Below are 13,660 nucleotides of genomic sequence, written 5' to 3' on the forward strand. Positions count from 1 at the left end.
TCAACTTTGGTACATGAAACAAAAAATGAAACTGATGTTGTGTTCCTGTTGATGAGCTTTAAACAGATATTTAAGGAAAAAAACTATTCATTTTCCCAGAGATCCTATTAAAATAACATTGTGATTGTCTGTGTTTATTGGCTGTTCATTAGATCAGCTTGGTTCAGCCTTCCAGTCTCAACTGGGATCTAGAATTAATCAGGTCCTCTGCCTTACATGCACCATTTAGCAGACTAAAGGCTCTAATAACCAAAACCAGGCCATTTTTTAATAGAGCATGTCATGCTCAAGTTATATTCACACTGACATATTTCCGTTGTGTTATGCACTATAACTGAGTTGAACTTTGCAAGTGACTACCTGGTTTTTGAGGTACAGTGACAAAAGCAGACTGCTCCGCCTACTTGACTGTGTAGTGACAACAGGAGTAAGCCAATAAACTCCCATTAAGTCATTCATTTAGCAGACTTGCTTCTGAATATGCACAGGAATCAGATCTGCACAATCAAGTTGTATTTTTTTCCATATCTGACTTGATGTAAAGACACAAGGGCATTTTACTATGGCAACTTCTACCCTGTAGAAGGACAATTGCATTTCACCACGGCAATTAGCAGTGGTCCCATGTAACTACTCCTATGCATCACTTTAGCTATTTAAAAGAAAGTAAACATTTTACTGAAAGTAAGAACATGGCAGCAAAGAGCTGTACAGATCATTACTTAAGAGAAAGCAATGTGTCTTTTCCTTTTAAAAACATGTTTCTAATTGTGTTGCTAAAGCAACAAGTAACCAGTATCATACTAACTAACAAGACAGAGTTTGAAAATAATGAGATGAGGTTTGTGTACCTGTATTTATCCCTCTTAAATGAGAGTTTTAGCTGTTTCAGGGAAAGGAAAAAGATTACTTTGACATTAATTCATTTATTACTACCCAGTGGACCATTTACTGGAGCTGGATATAACAAAGTAAAACAATTGGGTAGGGACAGATGAAAAACAGAAATGTCCCAGAATTCTCAAACTACTGGATAGAAGATCCTTAGTATTGCCCTAAGTCATTGCAAAATGCCTCAACTTAAAACAAAACAAAACAAAAGACCCAAACAAAAAAACAACAAACCACAAAACAAAACAAAAACCCGAACAAAAACACCCCCCCCCCCAAAAAAAAAAAACAACAACCCAACTGCCACATCTTAAGGAAGAGAAGGTTAAACAAATTTCAGGCTGCTGATGATCAGCATTGAAAACTAAAAAAGGGCAATGCTCATAAATTATGCCTCATTCGATAGAGCATCCTGTTTGTACGGTGCCTTACATGCCTTTATTGGATTTGTGTTGGCATGGCCCTGGGAGAGAGCCCATCACAAGGGGGCTGCAAGAAGTGAGACTGTCACTAGGTGCTTACTCTTTTGAGATGACACAGAGCATGTACACCATCAGGCAGAGTTCAGAGGGAGTGACAGTCCCTCACTATGGTAAATCTACTGCTAGTAATCAATGAACACAATAATCATAATAATGAAGAGACATCATTAATGCTGAACTGAGCACACTCAGCTTCTTCAGCTCTTGTGGCAACTCTTCACCTGCTCCTGCACTCAAAAGCAGTAACAGTGTTTATTAGATCTGTGTATTTGTTAATCAACTTTATCATGAAAATTAGCCTTCAGAGCCTTTACTGTTTGCAGTAATTGCCATGTTTTTCCATCTTGAAATCACTCTACAAACTCTTGTTAATTAACCAGTCCTCTTGGAGTACGTAAACAACATCAACATTTTATAGTGGAAGAGGTGAAGCAGGCTCAGCAGTTGATGTGTCAGGCAGCTTGGGAAACCAAGTTAGAAAAAGTCACAGCATCCTAATAGCATGTCCAGACTACATCCCCTCTTTAAAAAGTCCAATCTTAATATTTGTATTTTGTAAATCGTAATTTTTGTAGCAGACTCTAAAGATCAAAGGAAAAAAAATTAAACACAAAAAGATCTTTTTTTTTTTAGAGTGACTATGTAGTAATGGAAATGTTACACAAAGTGCTGTTTTTCCTAAGGAGTGGCTGCAGGCTTTGCCACAAGTACTTTTAGCTGCTGCCATTTTTGATGCTAGAGTGTAAAGCAAATATGGCTGGATACCTGCTTTCACTTTGAAAAAACCACAAAGCTTCATTTTCTTGAAATTCTGGCTTGAAGAAGGTTTCTGATGCTGACATCTCTGGAATAGTACCATTGAAAACACCGACAAACAACACACTTTACCTCTGCCTAGGGTGTTCACTGTGAGGCCATGCTGATGAGTAAGGAGGCCACTACATGTTCTTACTTGAATTCACACATTAACCACATCAACAGGTAAAACACAGACCTGAGACATAAGAACAGCTGCATGGCACATGTGAAGAGGAGGTATAAAATCCATCAAAGCAAGTCAACACCTCTAGATCAAAAAAATTAAGCACCTCTTTGTCACACAAACGCGTGGCAGATACTGTTCTGTCAACTGCAATCTCTCAAAGTACAACAGTCAAACAGATCAGTTGACAGTGACAACTGATACCTAATGCAGCAGCCTCACTGACATCTAATGAGGCCTTTCAAGTGTTTTACACAGCTATGACTTCTTGTTCCTTCTCCCCCCATCTCCAGCTCACAAGTTATTTACTTGTCTTTGGCTCAGAGTTCTGAAGTGTAACATGAGATTCAACACATACACAATAAAGATTAGCTGATTTAAGAGTTACAACGTGTGGCTGAGCAAAAAGGTTTACCAATAGCTAGAAGTACATTTGGACAAATTAAGAACTCCTGGAGCAAATCCGGGTTGCGGCCACCTGGACTGGTGGTAAATGGAACACTTAGGTTAACAAGAACATCTGGAGATCTGCAAAGGCAAGGAATTCAGCAGGAGAATACCCTACTGGTTGAACTAAATAACATTTGGTTGAAAGAAAAGGAAACAGAAGATGAATGAGGATGTGCCCTCTTCTTTATCTTTTCTTCTGTAGTATCCTTTGATGTTACAAGGAAGGTTATGATGTGGGTTTGTTAGTTGATTTTTTACTTTGTGCAAGATCAAATAGAATATATTTTACACACTTCAAACATGGAGCAAGGAACAATTAAGACTATTGTCTGTGAGAAAAAAGTAATTTTGTTTCTAAAGTGCCCATCAACTGTCAGATCTGTTACAAACATTTCAAGACTGATTGAGTCACCTTGGGAGCTCCTGGTTGTTTAATGAAACACAAAGCTAGAGATGGAATGAAATGTCACTGGAGTGCTGTGTTTTGTTCTGAGCCCAGCACATTGTTAATTTCTTTCATAAAATGAAATTGTAAGCTCAGCACATTTGTACTTGCAAGGTCTTCATCCGATTGCTTTTCTTTTTAGCAGGAAAAACATTACTTTAGAACATTAAAGTACATTGATCCTGGAACTGTACATCAGCCTTTCCATCTGCTTAGAGGCCTTATGAACGTCTTCCTAGATTTTCATAGTGGTAGTCTGTTTCTAGCAGGGGTCTGAATTCTCTCACATGAAAAAAAAAAACAAAAACAAAAAAAGAATGATAGGCACCTCATGTCATTTATCAGCATTTTCTACAGTACAATATTCAGGAACTACTGATAACAGATCCTCTCTGTCAGCCTTGCAGGTTTGTGTTCTGACAGGGCACCTAAATGAGTTAGAACTCCATACTGCATCCTCTTCTGGGATCATCCATTTTCCTTGCTGGTATGGGCTGCTGGAGCACAAAGAGCTAATTTGTGATACCGACCAGGCAAACTGTGTTGCTACGACCTGGTCCTCTTCTAGAATTTACAGCTGGGCAATTTTCCAGCCTCTGTAGGTTGGAAAGGCGTGTTTAACAGCTGCAAAGATTGCTTCACAGCAGGAGATGCCTACAAAGATTTCATAGATTCTTAGGCAGACTTCTGAGTCCTCCAGGACAAGGAGTTTTGATCAAAATAAAGCCTAGTAACCTTTGGTTCAATCAGTTATAGCAGCCTGCTCTAAGCTGCATAACTGTGAAAGCAATAAGCATTGAAAGTATAATTTTTTTCCACTTTTTGGTGTTGATTTTGGAGGATGGATCATTTCACTTGAACTACTGCCACTTCATGCCTTGAGATTTGTCACAGAAAGCAGATCTATCCCATTTAATCACTTCCTGTTACCCATTTGACTTTTGGATGAAAAGACTCTGAAACAAGGATTGGTGATGTACTATGGCTTACACATTGTGTCCTGAGGTTGCTAAAGAAAAGAGAGAACCTTTAGCACTCAGTTTTATAACCTATGCATTTAGAAAAGCGTGGCTGAGAAACTCAAATTAGACTATGAATATTTGAAAGAAACTAGAAAAACTAGGGGCAATCCTGGCCCTCAGTGAAGTCCTGGAAAAATTTCCATTGATTTCACTGGAATATGGTTTCTTGCTTGAGATTTAATATGTGATGGTCTTGGTATGCATTACAAGCTTTATTTGTGATGTCAACATCGCTGCAAGCCCAACATCCCACCCACTGCTGACTACTGATTCAGCTGTCCTTAAAAGAACACATTAAAAAATACAGTGATCCCACCCGCTGTAATACACTTAATCTCAAAGCAACACACTCTGGCTATTTAGATTGGAGAAATGTCAAACTACTTGTCATTTCTGGAAGTTTAAATTGTCCTAAATAAGTATAGTGTTAAAAACCAAACAACTTTATAGTAAAACAGATCTAGAGGTAAATTAATTTATACTGTGGGTTGAAATGCACTGAAATTCATTGTGAAGTTTCAGAGTTAAAAAGATAAAATTATGACAGTGCATCATTTGTATGATGATGTTTATTTTTCCCATTAGAAACATCAGCAAATACAGCTTCAGTTTAGATTAATCACTTACCATGTTTTTTGACTCTCTGTTTTGGCAGGTGCATGAAAAACAGTATTTACAGTGTTAAGTACAGTGTTTGTGTCTTCATTCCTAAAGCATCCTAAGAGTTAAAAGTTAGAGGTGTGGGGTTTTTTCCAATATTTTTCAGAAGGGCTGCTTCTTTTGTATGCACCCTTCATACTAGAACTTAATTACACAGATAAGCTATAAAACTTTGGAAAAAGAAACTCAGTGAAAATGCTGGCTGACTGTTCATGATTAGAGCCACAATTCTGTACTAGTGACAGGCAAGACTATAGAAGAGTATAAGCCAAGTAATTAAATTAATTTAGCTGCTTTACTTCTTTTCAAACTACTAATAATTGCTGTTATGTTGCTGTTCTTATCCTAGCTGAGATTTGACACTGTTGTAAAACCAATGGAATTCCTGCCCCACATAGTTTATAATAAAATTAACTGTAAAAAATCAGATGCTGGTTTTATTGGCCACTCTTGAGGCTCTTAGTAACTTCAGTAGCAGAAAGGCAATAGGCACAAACCTGATCAAAACTGGCGTGTGAATATTTGTAAGGGCCAGCTGGCAAAAGAAATGCATCCCTCTATAAAAAAATCAAGTTCTTATCTCAGAGATACTGAATTGTTACAACAGAAAATAAATTTAATCTGTAATTTCTGTCTTCCACAGGTGGTTCCACTGAGTCTTGCTTCCTACCCTCAGATCATAACCTCTCATGTTGACTCCAGAGTAACTCAAGGACACTGGGGATAGGCAGCAGGAGAAGAAAGCTAGCACGGGGTTAGCACCAGACAATAAACATATCACCGAGTGGAGCACAGTCACACAGCTGGACTATTTTGGCTCTCCCTCCTGAACAATTTCATTAGGCTCATGCCTATCCCAAGACCTTCTGTGTGATTAACGCTGCTGGCCAGCCCAGCAGGAGATCATGGGTGCACACAAGGCTGGCAGACACTCATAAAGTCTCTGCACTAGTGGCACCAATAAACTGAAACACAGAAGGAAGGCATACAGCAAAAAAAAGGATCAATGATCTGCATGGGTAGAGAAAACTGCTATGCATGGCACAGGCTGGGCTCTGGAAGTAATGAAGTGAGACAAATGCTTGCATGGAAAGACAGACTAGTTTGGATTTCTTAGAGAATAGGAAAATTAGGGAGGCAATGCTATAAGCAGTTTCACCACTTTCCCAGGCAAAACCTGTAAGATATAGTATTTGTTGTGCATGCATCGGGATGCCTTTCCTGTGCCCTGTACTGAAGCTGGGCAACTCTGCTCACACTGTGGACCTTAGTCCTCTCTTGGCTGGGAGTAGTTCCAGGAGGAACTGGCCCAATATTTTGTACAAATAATTTTCTTTCCTATACAACAGGCATGTGAGAGTGGGCATGCTGTCTTAAATAAAAAGCCTAGCAGTTTAAGAGTTGCACAACAAATAAAATAACATTAAAAAACCCCAAACTGCTTTAGCACTGCTTATCAACATCAACACTGTCATAGGCATAGTAAATCCAGTAATCCCATTTTCTCAGCCTTGTTGCCTGATGTTTCTTTCTAAAACTTACTATGTCTTTAATTAGAAAACATAATTCTTTGTGTTTTCACTTTTACAGGAAATTGCTTGGCTCCTTGGAGGCTGACTAAATGACAGTAATAACAAACCAACTGATCCTCTCTAACAGGAATTGCAGAGAAATCCTGTTGACTCGAAGACACAAGACTGAAAGTATATAGACTGATCTGAAAGGAAACAAACTGCTCTGTGAAGGATACACTGATGAGAATTGTTCTTTCTCTGAATAATTTTAAAATTGAGGATCAAAAAATTGGCAACTCTGCTGTTGTTGGAAAGAGAGATCTATTGGAGAATGCAAGCAAAAGAAAGTGGAAAGAGCTGGCTTTATCAGATGAATGGAAGGGGGAGTAACTGAAGTCCCATTTTAGACTAGTTTGCTCCAACTTACACCTTTTTGTCCACTGAACCTGAAATCAAATAATTTACCCTTCTGATTCTAATTTCACTTTTTATGGACGAGTTCCACTCATTGTAAATAACATGTCACATACCCAGTGATACTGAATGGGATTAATTCATGGGTTGAACCACTTCGAGGTCTGGTCTATACAGAGATGACCCCACTGTGTGCCACAGTCTAAGTTTCCATTCCTGTCAGTGTACATCAGTGTAGTCCATACAGTCAGTACAGAGCAATTCAGCTAACCCTGAATTATGCTGAAAATAAAGCTCTTTTGGGCTTGCTCACTCTAAATACCAAGTGTTAAATTCAGTGTCCACAAATAGACATCTATTGCCATCTAGGACACCACAGGATATTCCTCTGAACCTCTAGTTGCTTGACCAAAAGGACAGGGGTCCTGTGCCGAATCTGCCTATTCTACTGGGCATGCTGGCCTCTCCATGGCATCTTAAATGTCATGAGAACCTTGTTTTGAAATAGCTATCTCAGCCCTAGGCCACATGCTGATTTGGAGATACCTAGATTTAAGAGATGGAATTTTTAAATTTTTACTTTAAAACACTTCAGCTAATTTAGGTTCAAAACCTTTCTTATTGGTAACAGAAGAGTGAGGGGTGGGCCTTTTTCTGTATGACAGTTCTTCAGCAGAGTGCCAGAATAATCCTCCTTTGCTGTGTGGGTAAGATTCAGAGCCCTGCTGCAAAGCACATGTATTACCTCAATTTCAATGGGATTTCAACATCAGTCACAAGGCCTTTTCTCTTTGCCGGAAAAGCACTAAAAATAGAAGTAAGGAATAAGATGCTTTCAAATGGCCCTTCCCTGAAGACAAGATGTGGTGGGTTGTATGCCAGGTGCCCACCAAAGCCTCTCTATCACTCAGCTGGATAGGTAAGAGAGACTGTTATGAAATGCTTGTGAGTCAAGATAAAGACAGGGAGAGATCACTCATTAATTACCATCATGGGCAAAAAATTGTGTAGATATTAACTGAATTTATTACCAATCAAATCAGAGTAGGATAATAAGAAAACAAATCTTAAACACTTTCCCTCCATTCCTCCCTTCTTACCAGGCACAATTTGACTCCTGAATCAATACCTCCTTCCTGCAGTGATGAAGGGAGACAGGAATGGGAGCTGTGGTCAGTCCATCACACATTGCCTCTGCAGCCCCTTTCTCCTCAGGGGGAGGACTTTTCAAATTCCAGCATGGGAGTCTCCTGGGTTCCCTTCCCCAAGGAGACAGCCCTCTGTGAATTTCTCCAAGGACAGTCCTTCCCACAGACTGCAGTTCTTCATGAACTGCTCCAGCGTTCATGGGGTGCAGTCCTTCAGGAACAGACTGCTCCAGCATGGGCTCCTTTCTCCACAGGTCCTGCCAGGAGCCTTCTCACAGGGTCAGAGCTTCCTTCAGGCATCGACCTCTCCTGGCACTGGGTGCTCCATGGGTTGCAGGTGGATCTCTGCTCTACCATGTACTTCCATGGGCCACAGGGGCACAGCTGTCACACCATGGGTTGCACCATGGGCTGCTGGAAAATCTCTGCTCTGGTGCCTGGAGCACCTTCTCCCCCTCCTTCTTCACTAATCTCTCCAGCTGCTGTTGTGCAATTGTTTTATTTCCCTTTTTATATATGTTATCCCAGAGGTGCTACCACCACTGTTGATGGGCTCAGCCTTAGCCAGCAGCAAATCCATCTTGGAGCTGGCCGGCATTGGCTTTACTGGACTTATGGGAAGCTTCTGGCAGCTTCTCACAAAAGCCGCTCCTGTGGCCCCCCACTACCAAAAGCTTGCCATGCAAATCCAGTACAGGAGAAAACACTGAGCAGCTTAATAAAAGTATTATATAGGAAGTGGCTTGTGCCATGTTTACGGAGAGCAGTGAAAACACGCATGTTTTAAAGAGAAAGTTCTGTGTGTAGTAAGTGCCTCTTGTGTTTGTGGTTTTGTGGCAGTAAAATAATAAAACCACTGCAATTGACCTTTCTTCGAGTAGCAGGGCAAACCAATGTTTTTAAAGGCAATCTGTTACAATATGAGTAGAACCAACCCATTTCTCAAGGCAGTGGTGAGACATAATTGGGTAGCAAGTACCTGCACAGACTAATTCAACACACCTATTTTAAATACATCTTTTAGGACAAAAAGAAGTAGCATTTGTAGGTATGCCTCTCTCTCCATGACTTAAATGGAAGACTAGAATACTGCTTTCAGAAGATACCTAACTCCTAAAAGGTTAAGTGAGATGTAATGAATCCTTTCCTTTTGTGTTAGACTTAGCATATATATACAGCAAGTGAAAAGATAGGGAGGTTTAAATAGACCTAATACAGTGCACAACAATTTCTTTCCAGTTTCTATTCAAAGCTGAATTTTACCCATGGTAAATTAGAATTCTTTGGAAACTTGCCCATAACCTTTAAACTTTTCTGGTAGATGATCTTAATACACAAAGGCTTTTTATCAGTTAATTATGTCTGGATGGGAACCAAACTCTGACTCCTACTCCTTCTCCATGCCACAACATTTTCGTAAAGCTGAACAAACATATTACACCAAACCCAGGGCACAGAAGTGTAAACACCAATACACTATATTAACACAAAACAGTCCAAAAATAAGACACTTCTAGACAAATTATTTCTGCAATACGCAACAGCTAAAACAATGCAATATCTTTACCTGGAAAGATACTGTATAATTGTAATCTATATTTAAGTGTGTCTAAAATGGATTATCAATCTTTCATTTTTCCCCTCTATGCATTCATGGCTAAAAATAAAATGGAATTGTAAGCTTGAGAGTCTCATTTCAGAAACTTCCTGTGACAACTATTAAAAGAACATCATCACATACGCAGATTTGAAGGGGTTAGATTACCTGAAAAGGCTTTTGTTATCTGGCATAATCCCTCTTTTCTGCAAAGAAAATGCTGGATTTCTGGAAGCAGGTTTACCTGTACATAAAAAGAGAAGCTTTAATGATTTCATTCAAAAAAAAATTCTTTTTTCTTCAGTGGAAAACACCTTCAATTGGTTTGTGCTCAATTTATCAGAGACACCTCCTGTGCAAAACTCCCGTCAGTGTCTAGAGGAAATGACAACTTTGCTCTCGTTGCAGTGTGGGGATAATGAAGTTAAGGTGTGGACTCTTCCTCTGTGTCCATAAAATCTAAAATTTTAGGCCTGTATCTCTCCTTCTGGCTGCTGAGTCTTGACTCGTTCCCTGTCCCCTTTTCAGTCTCTGCAGATTCTCTGTTCTGTCCAGTTACCAACTACTGTCTCTCCCTGCATGGAAGTACCCTATGCTTCTTGAATTGCTGTGCTTGGGATCAGTAGTAAGTTAATGTAGCTAAATCACAGGCAGGTTCTGCAGCAAAACACTGTGTTGCACTGTGGTATGGACATGCCAGCAGCAAGCAATGTTAGTTCAACATTTAAAGTTTTCCAGAGGAGTGGGCCATCTGGTTTAAGTCCTGCTCTGCTGCAGACTTCCTGAGAGAACTTGGACAATTCCTTTGATCACCTTGTGTGACACATCTGGACATTGCAGCATACTGTAAGGATTATTATATTGCATAGCATTAGAGGTTTAGATATGGTAATATAGGCAGAATGAGCAAAAGCAGTTTGCAGAAACCTGGGATGTTCTATTATCAGAGCATATTCAAAGCATGTATATTTCTAGCAAACTGTATCTGCCATAAAAATTTCACTTTGAATACACTTAGATATGGCATCTTGTCCCAGGGAACCCCAGTACATGCTCCTAGCGCCGACTTCTATGGACACCAGTGATTTTTTGTATCACCTTTTAAAAGCAGCTCCATTTCTCTCAGACCCTCAAGCTGGAGTCTATAATTTAGTCTTTCCATAATTACCTGTGCTATTTTACTTGAAACAGAAGTCAAACTGTACCCGTAGCTTGGTCACATTTTATCAAAGACTTCAGTTTATATCACTTAAATATTTTTATCAACAGGTCAGGTGTTTACATAGACATTACATATCTTAGTAACCTAAACTGTGCCCATAACATGCTCAAGTGGAAAAAACCCCAAAAAGCAATCCTGAAAAAACCAAGATAATTTGCACTATTAATGCTTTGGACCATGAATAAGCAGCTTGCAGTGCCAGAGCAAAGAACTCCCTTGAAGGCCCTGATCCAGATTACACATTATCAATTGTAGGAGCACTGCCACTGTTTGGAGAAGTGCCTAAATTATGTTTACAAAGGAGGAATTACATTAGGTGAAACTCAGTAGTGATAGAAGATGTGAAGCCTAATTCTTTCATCTTTATCTTCTGTCCATACTGTTACTCTGAAATATTGTATGCATTTTCTAATTGTTTTTCACCATTTCTAAATTATCTTTTCCAATGGGGTAAACTGCTTAAGTTTCCCTTGTAGACATTTTTGCAGCCAGACATGCTGCTAAGGGTCGCCAAGAACGCAAAAGTTCAAGATAAAGAAGAGAAAAGGGAAACCTGACACTGATTTGTAACAGTTTTCAGTATTTACACTGAAACACTTACATCTGAACTAACATACTATGTTCAAATGAGAAATTGCTTTTGGTAACTGGGTGTGATATAAAGAAGAATGAAATGTTGGTACCTGACAAGTATTTTTCAGCAAATAGAAAACATGAACAAACTTCATTCCTGCTAAACCATGCTGCTGCAGTAGAGAATAAACATTAGATACTTTTCCTTTTATGAGTGAGGGCTGAAAATCTGGGCTAGCCTGTCCTTCCATTCCCACAAAGCATAACACAATAATCTCATACCTTCTGGAAAAGCTCTAGATTATGCAAATCTTCTGTTTGAAAGCAGCCAGTACCACCATTTTTTCTGGAAGATAAGCAGATCAAAAGATCCCAAGGGTTCATACCACCTATTTGGAAAGAAAAGAAGCACTTTGAGAAAGAAAATATCATGCCATTCTTATTTGCATAAAAAGTATTTAGAGTGAAATCCTGAAGAACAGCAAACTGTTGGAGAGCTAATTACATGAACAGCTACAGGTGGCAGAAGGATAAAAGACATATTTGCTATCACAGTTCATGCTTTGGAACTATATTTAGGTGTTTCACAGTTGGCATTGCCTGCTGTTGTCCAAACCCTGCTGTTTGACCTGTTTAACATTCAGATATTAAAAAGTTCACTGACAGGATGCTGCTTTAAATTGTTCCTTTTTTTCTGAACTCCTCAACATGAACGCTTATAACACGTATCCAGTACATGCAGTGTGATCTTCTGAGGTGTTTCTTTAATGAGAAGCAAATTTTACAGGAAGTATTACTGGTCATGCTATTGAATACAGCAGGAATTTTGGTGTAGTGGGTTCCTAAATATTAGACACCAGACTGCCAGATCTAGAACTGGTGAACAAATGGGAATTAGATTGCTAGCTTTCGAGCTAATGTGATGCTTCCTTCCTGGGGCAAAGTGACCTGAAGATACAAATAAGTCTTGAAGTTGCCCACATCTCAGCATGTGATGTGGTGTAGAAATGCCAGTGTTGCTTCAAGTAACCTTGGTCAGCTTCCTCACGTGATCATTTTCTTTCTTCTGTATACAGCCTTCGCTATCTGGACCAGTTAGAGACAGTGGCAGTCTACAACAGAAATATTACATCTGTTGAGGACACCATGAATATGTTCAATAAAGGGTAAATTATTTCCTTGACAGGAAGACAACCAGTAATAATGAACTTCCAAACAGAAAGGGCAGTCATAGAAGCTGTACAGCATCCAAGGCAGGGTATAGAATCAGGTCTCAAAGCTACCTGCAGAACAGCTCTTTCAGGGACTGGTTGGTTCTTTTTCCCAAGGCTGGGAAGATTACATGTATTTTATTCCATTCTGTGCTATCCATCTGTGATGCCATCTTAATTTTTTTAGATTACTCCCTTAATTTAGTCCCACCAATGGCCCACAGAGGTATTTATTTTATTTATTTCCTTTCTTTCTTTCTCCAGAATGTATTTTTTTCCTATCCCAATCATGATTACAAATGTCAAGCAGGGTAAAGATTCCACTTAAGGAGATTTAACACTCAATTTCTGTTAAGTATAGTAATGAACTGATTGTGTAGAATGGATCCAGGACTACGAAAGTAACTATCACTTTTTTATGTTTATTAGCAGTGTGACAAAGCTGTAGAGATCAATTTTCAGTTATACTGCATTTATTACTGTAAAAAGTTCTTCAATTTCGCATTATGAGAACCAGTATTATGGTATAAAAGTAATTAGGGTATATGAAATTTAGGCAAGACAGATTCACTACATGCTTCTTTGTGAAAGAAAACAAAAAAAACCCTGCAGGTAGATAAAAATGCCACAGATAACAAACAAACGAAGCATTAAAGAAATGTACAAACAAATACCTCATTTTAGTGCAAAAATTTGGCAGTGCTAACAACCTCCTCAATGTCCTCACCAGCTATGTAATTATCAGATAAGCAAGAGGTTATGCCTCTGACTAGTAAACATCTTTGAATAAATCATTATAATTACATATAAATCACAATGCCTAGTTGTGTGCAAATTGAAAGGGAGCTGGAGGGAACTCCATTTCTCAGAAACAGTTCATTTCCTTCCCTTTATTGTGACACATCCTGCCCTAGGAAGAATTTGATCCCTGACTCCAGAGGATATGCTGCACTGTGTATTTGCCTTTAGGATACATCAGAGTGATCAATATGAATGTACCTAAGAGAAGAAAAGGAAAATGTACCCTCAGGTCTGATGGGCTTCTGAGC

At 39.1% G+C, this 13,660-nt stretch overlaps 1 protein-coding gene across 4 annotated transcripts in view; it reads right to left on the minus strand.

Moving 5' to 3' along the window:
* Nucleotides 1-13,660, minus strand: part of CPED1 (cadherin like and PC-esterase domain containing 1) — a 142,089-nt gene that overhangs the window by 95,284 nt on the left and 33,145 nt on the right. For all 4 annotated transcript variants that reach the window (XM_068996560.1, XM_068996553.1, XM_068996567.1 and 1 more), the window contains exons 4-5: nt 11,683-11,789; nt 9,774-9,849 (exon numbers count right to left, since the gene is read on the minus strand). In XM_068996560.1, coding sequence (XP_068852661.1) covers nt 9,774-9,849; nt 11,683-11,789 — 183 coding nt within the window. The remainder of the gene's footprint in view (nt 1-9,773; nt 9,850-11,682; nt 11,790-13,660) is intronic.

This window comes from Aphelocoma coerulescens, chromosome 1A (assembly GCF_041296385.1).
Source record: "Aphelocoma coerulescens isolate FSJ_1873_10779 chromosome 1A, UR_Acoe_1.0, whole genome shotgun sequence".
Taxonomy (NCBI): Eukaryota; Metazoa; Chordata; class Aves; order Passeriformes; family Corvidae; genus Aphelocoma; species Aphelocoma coerulescens.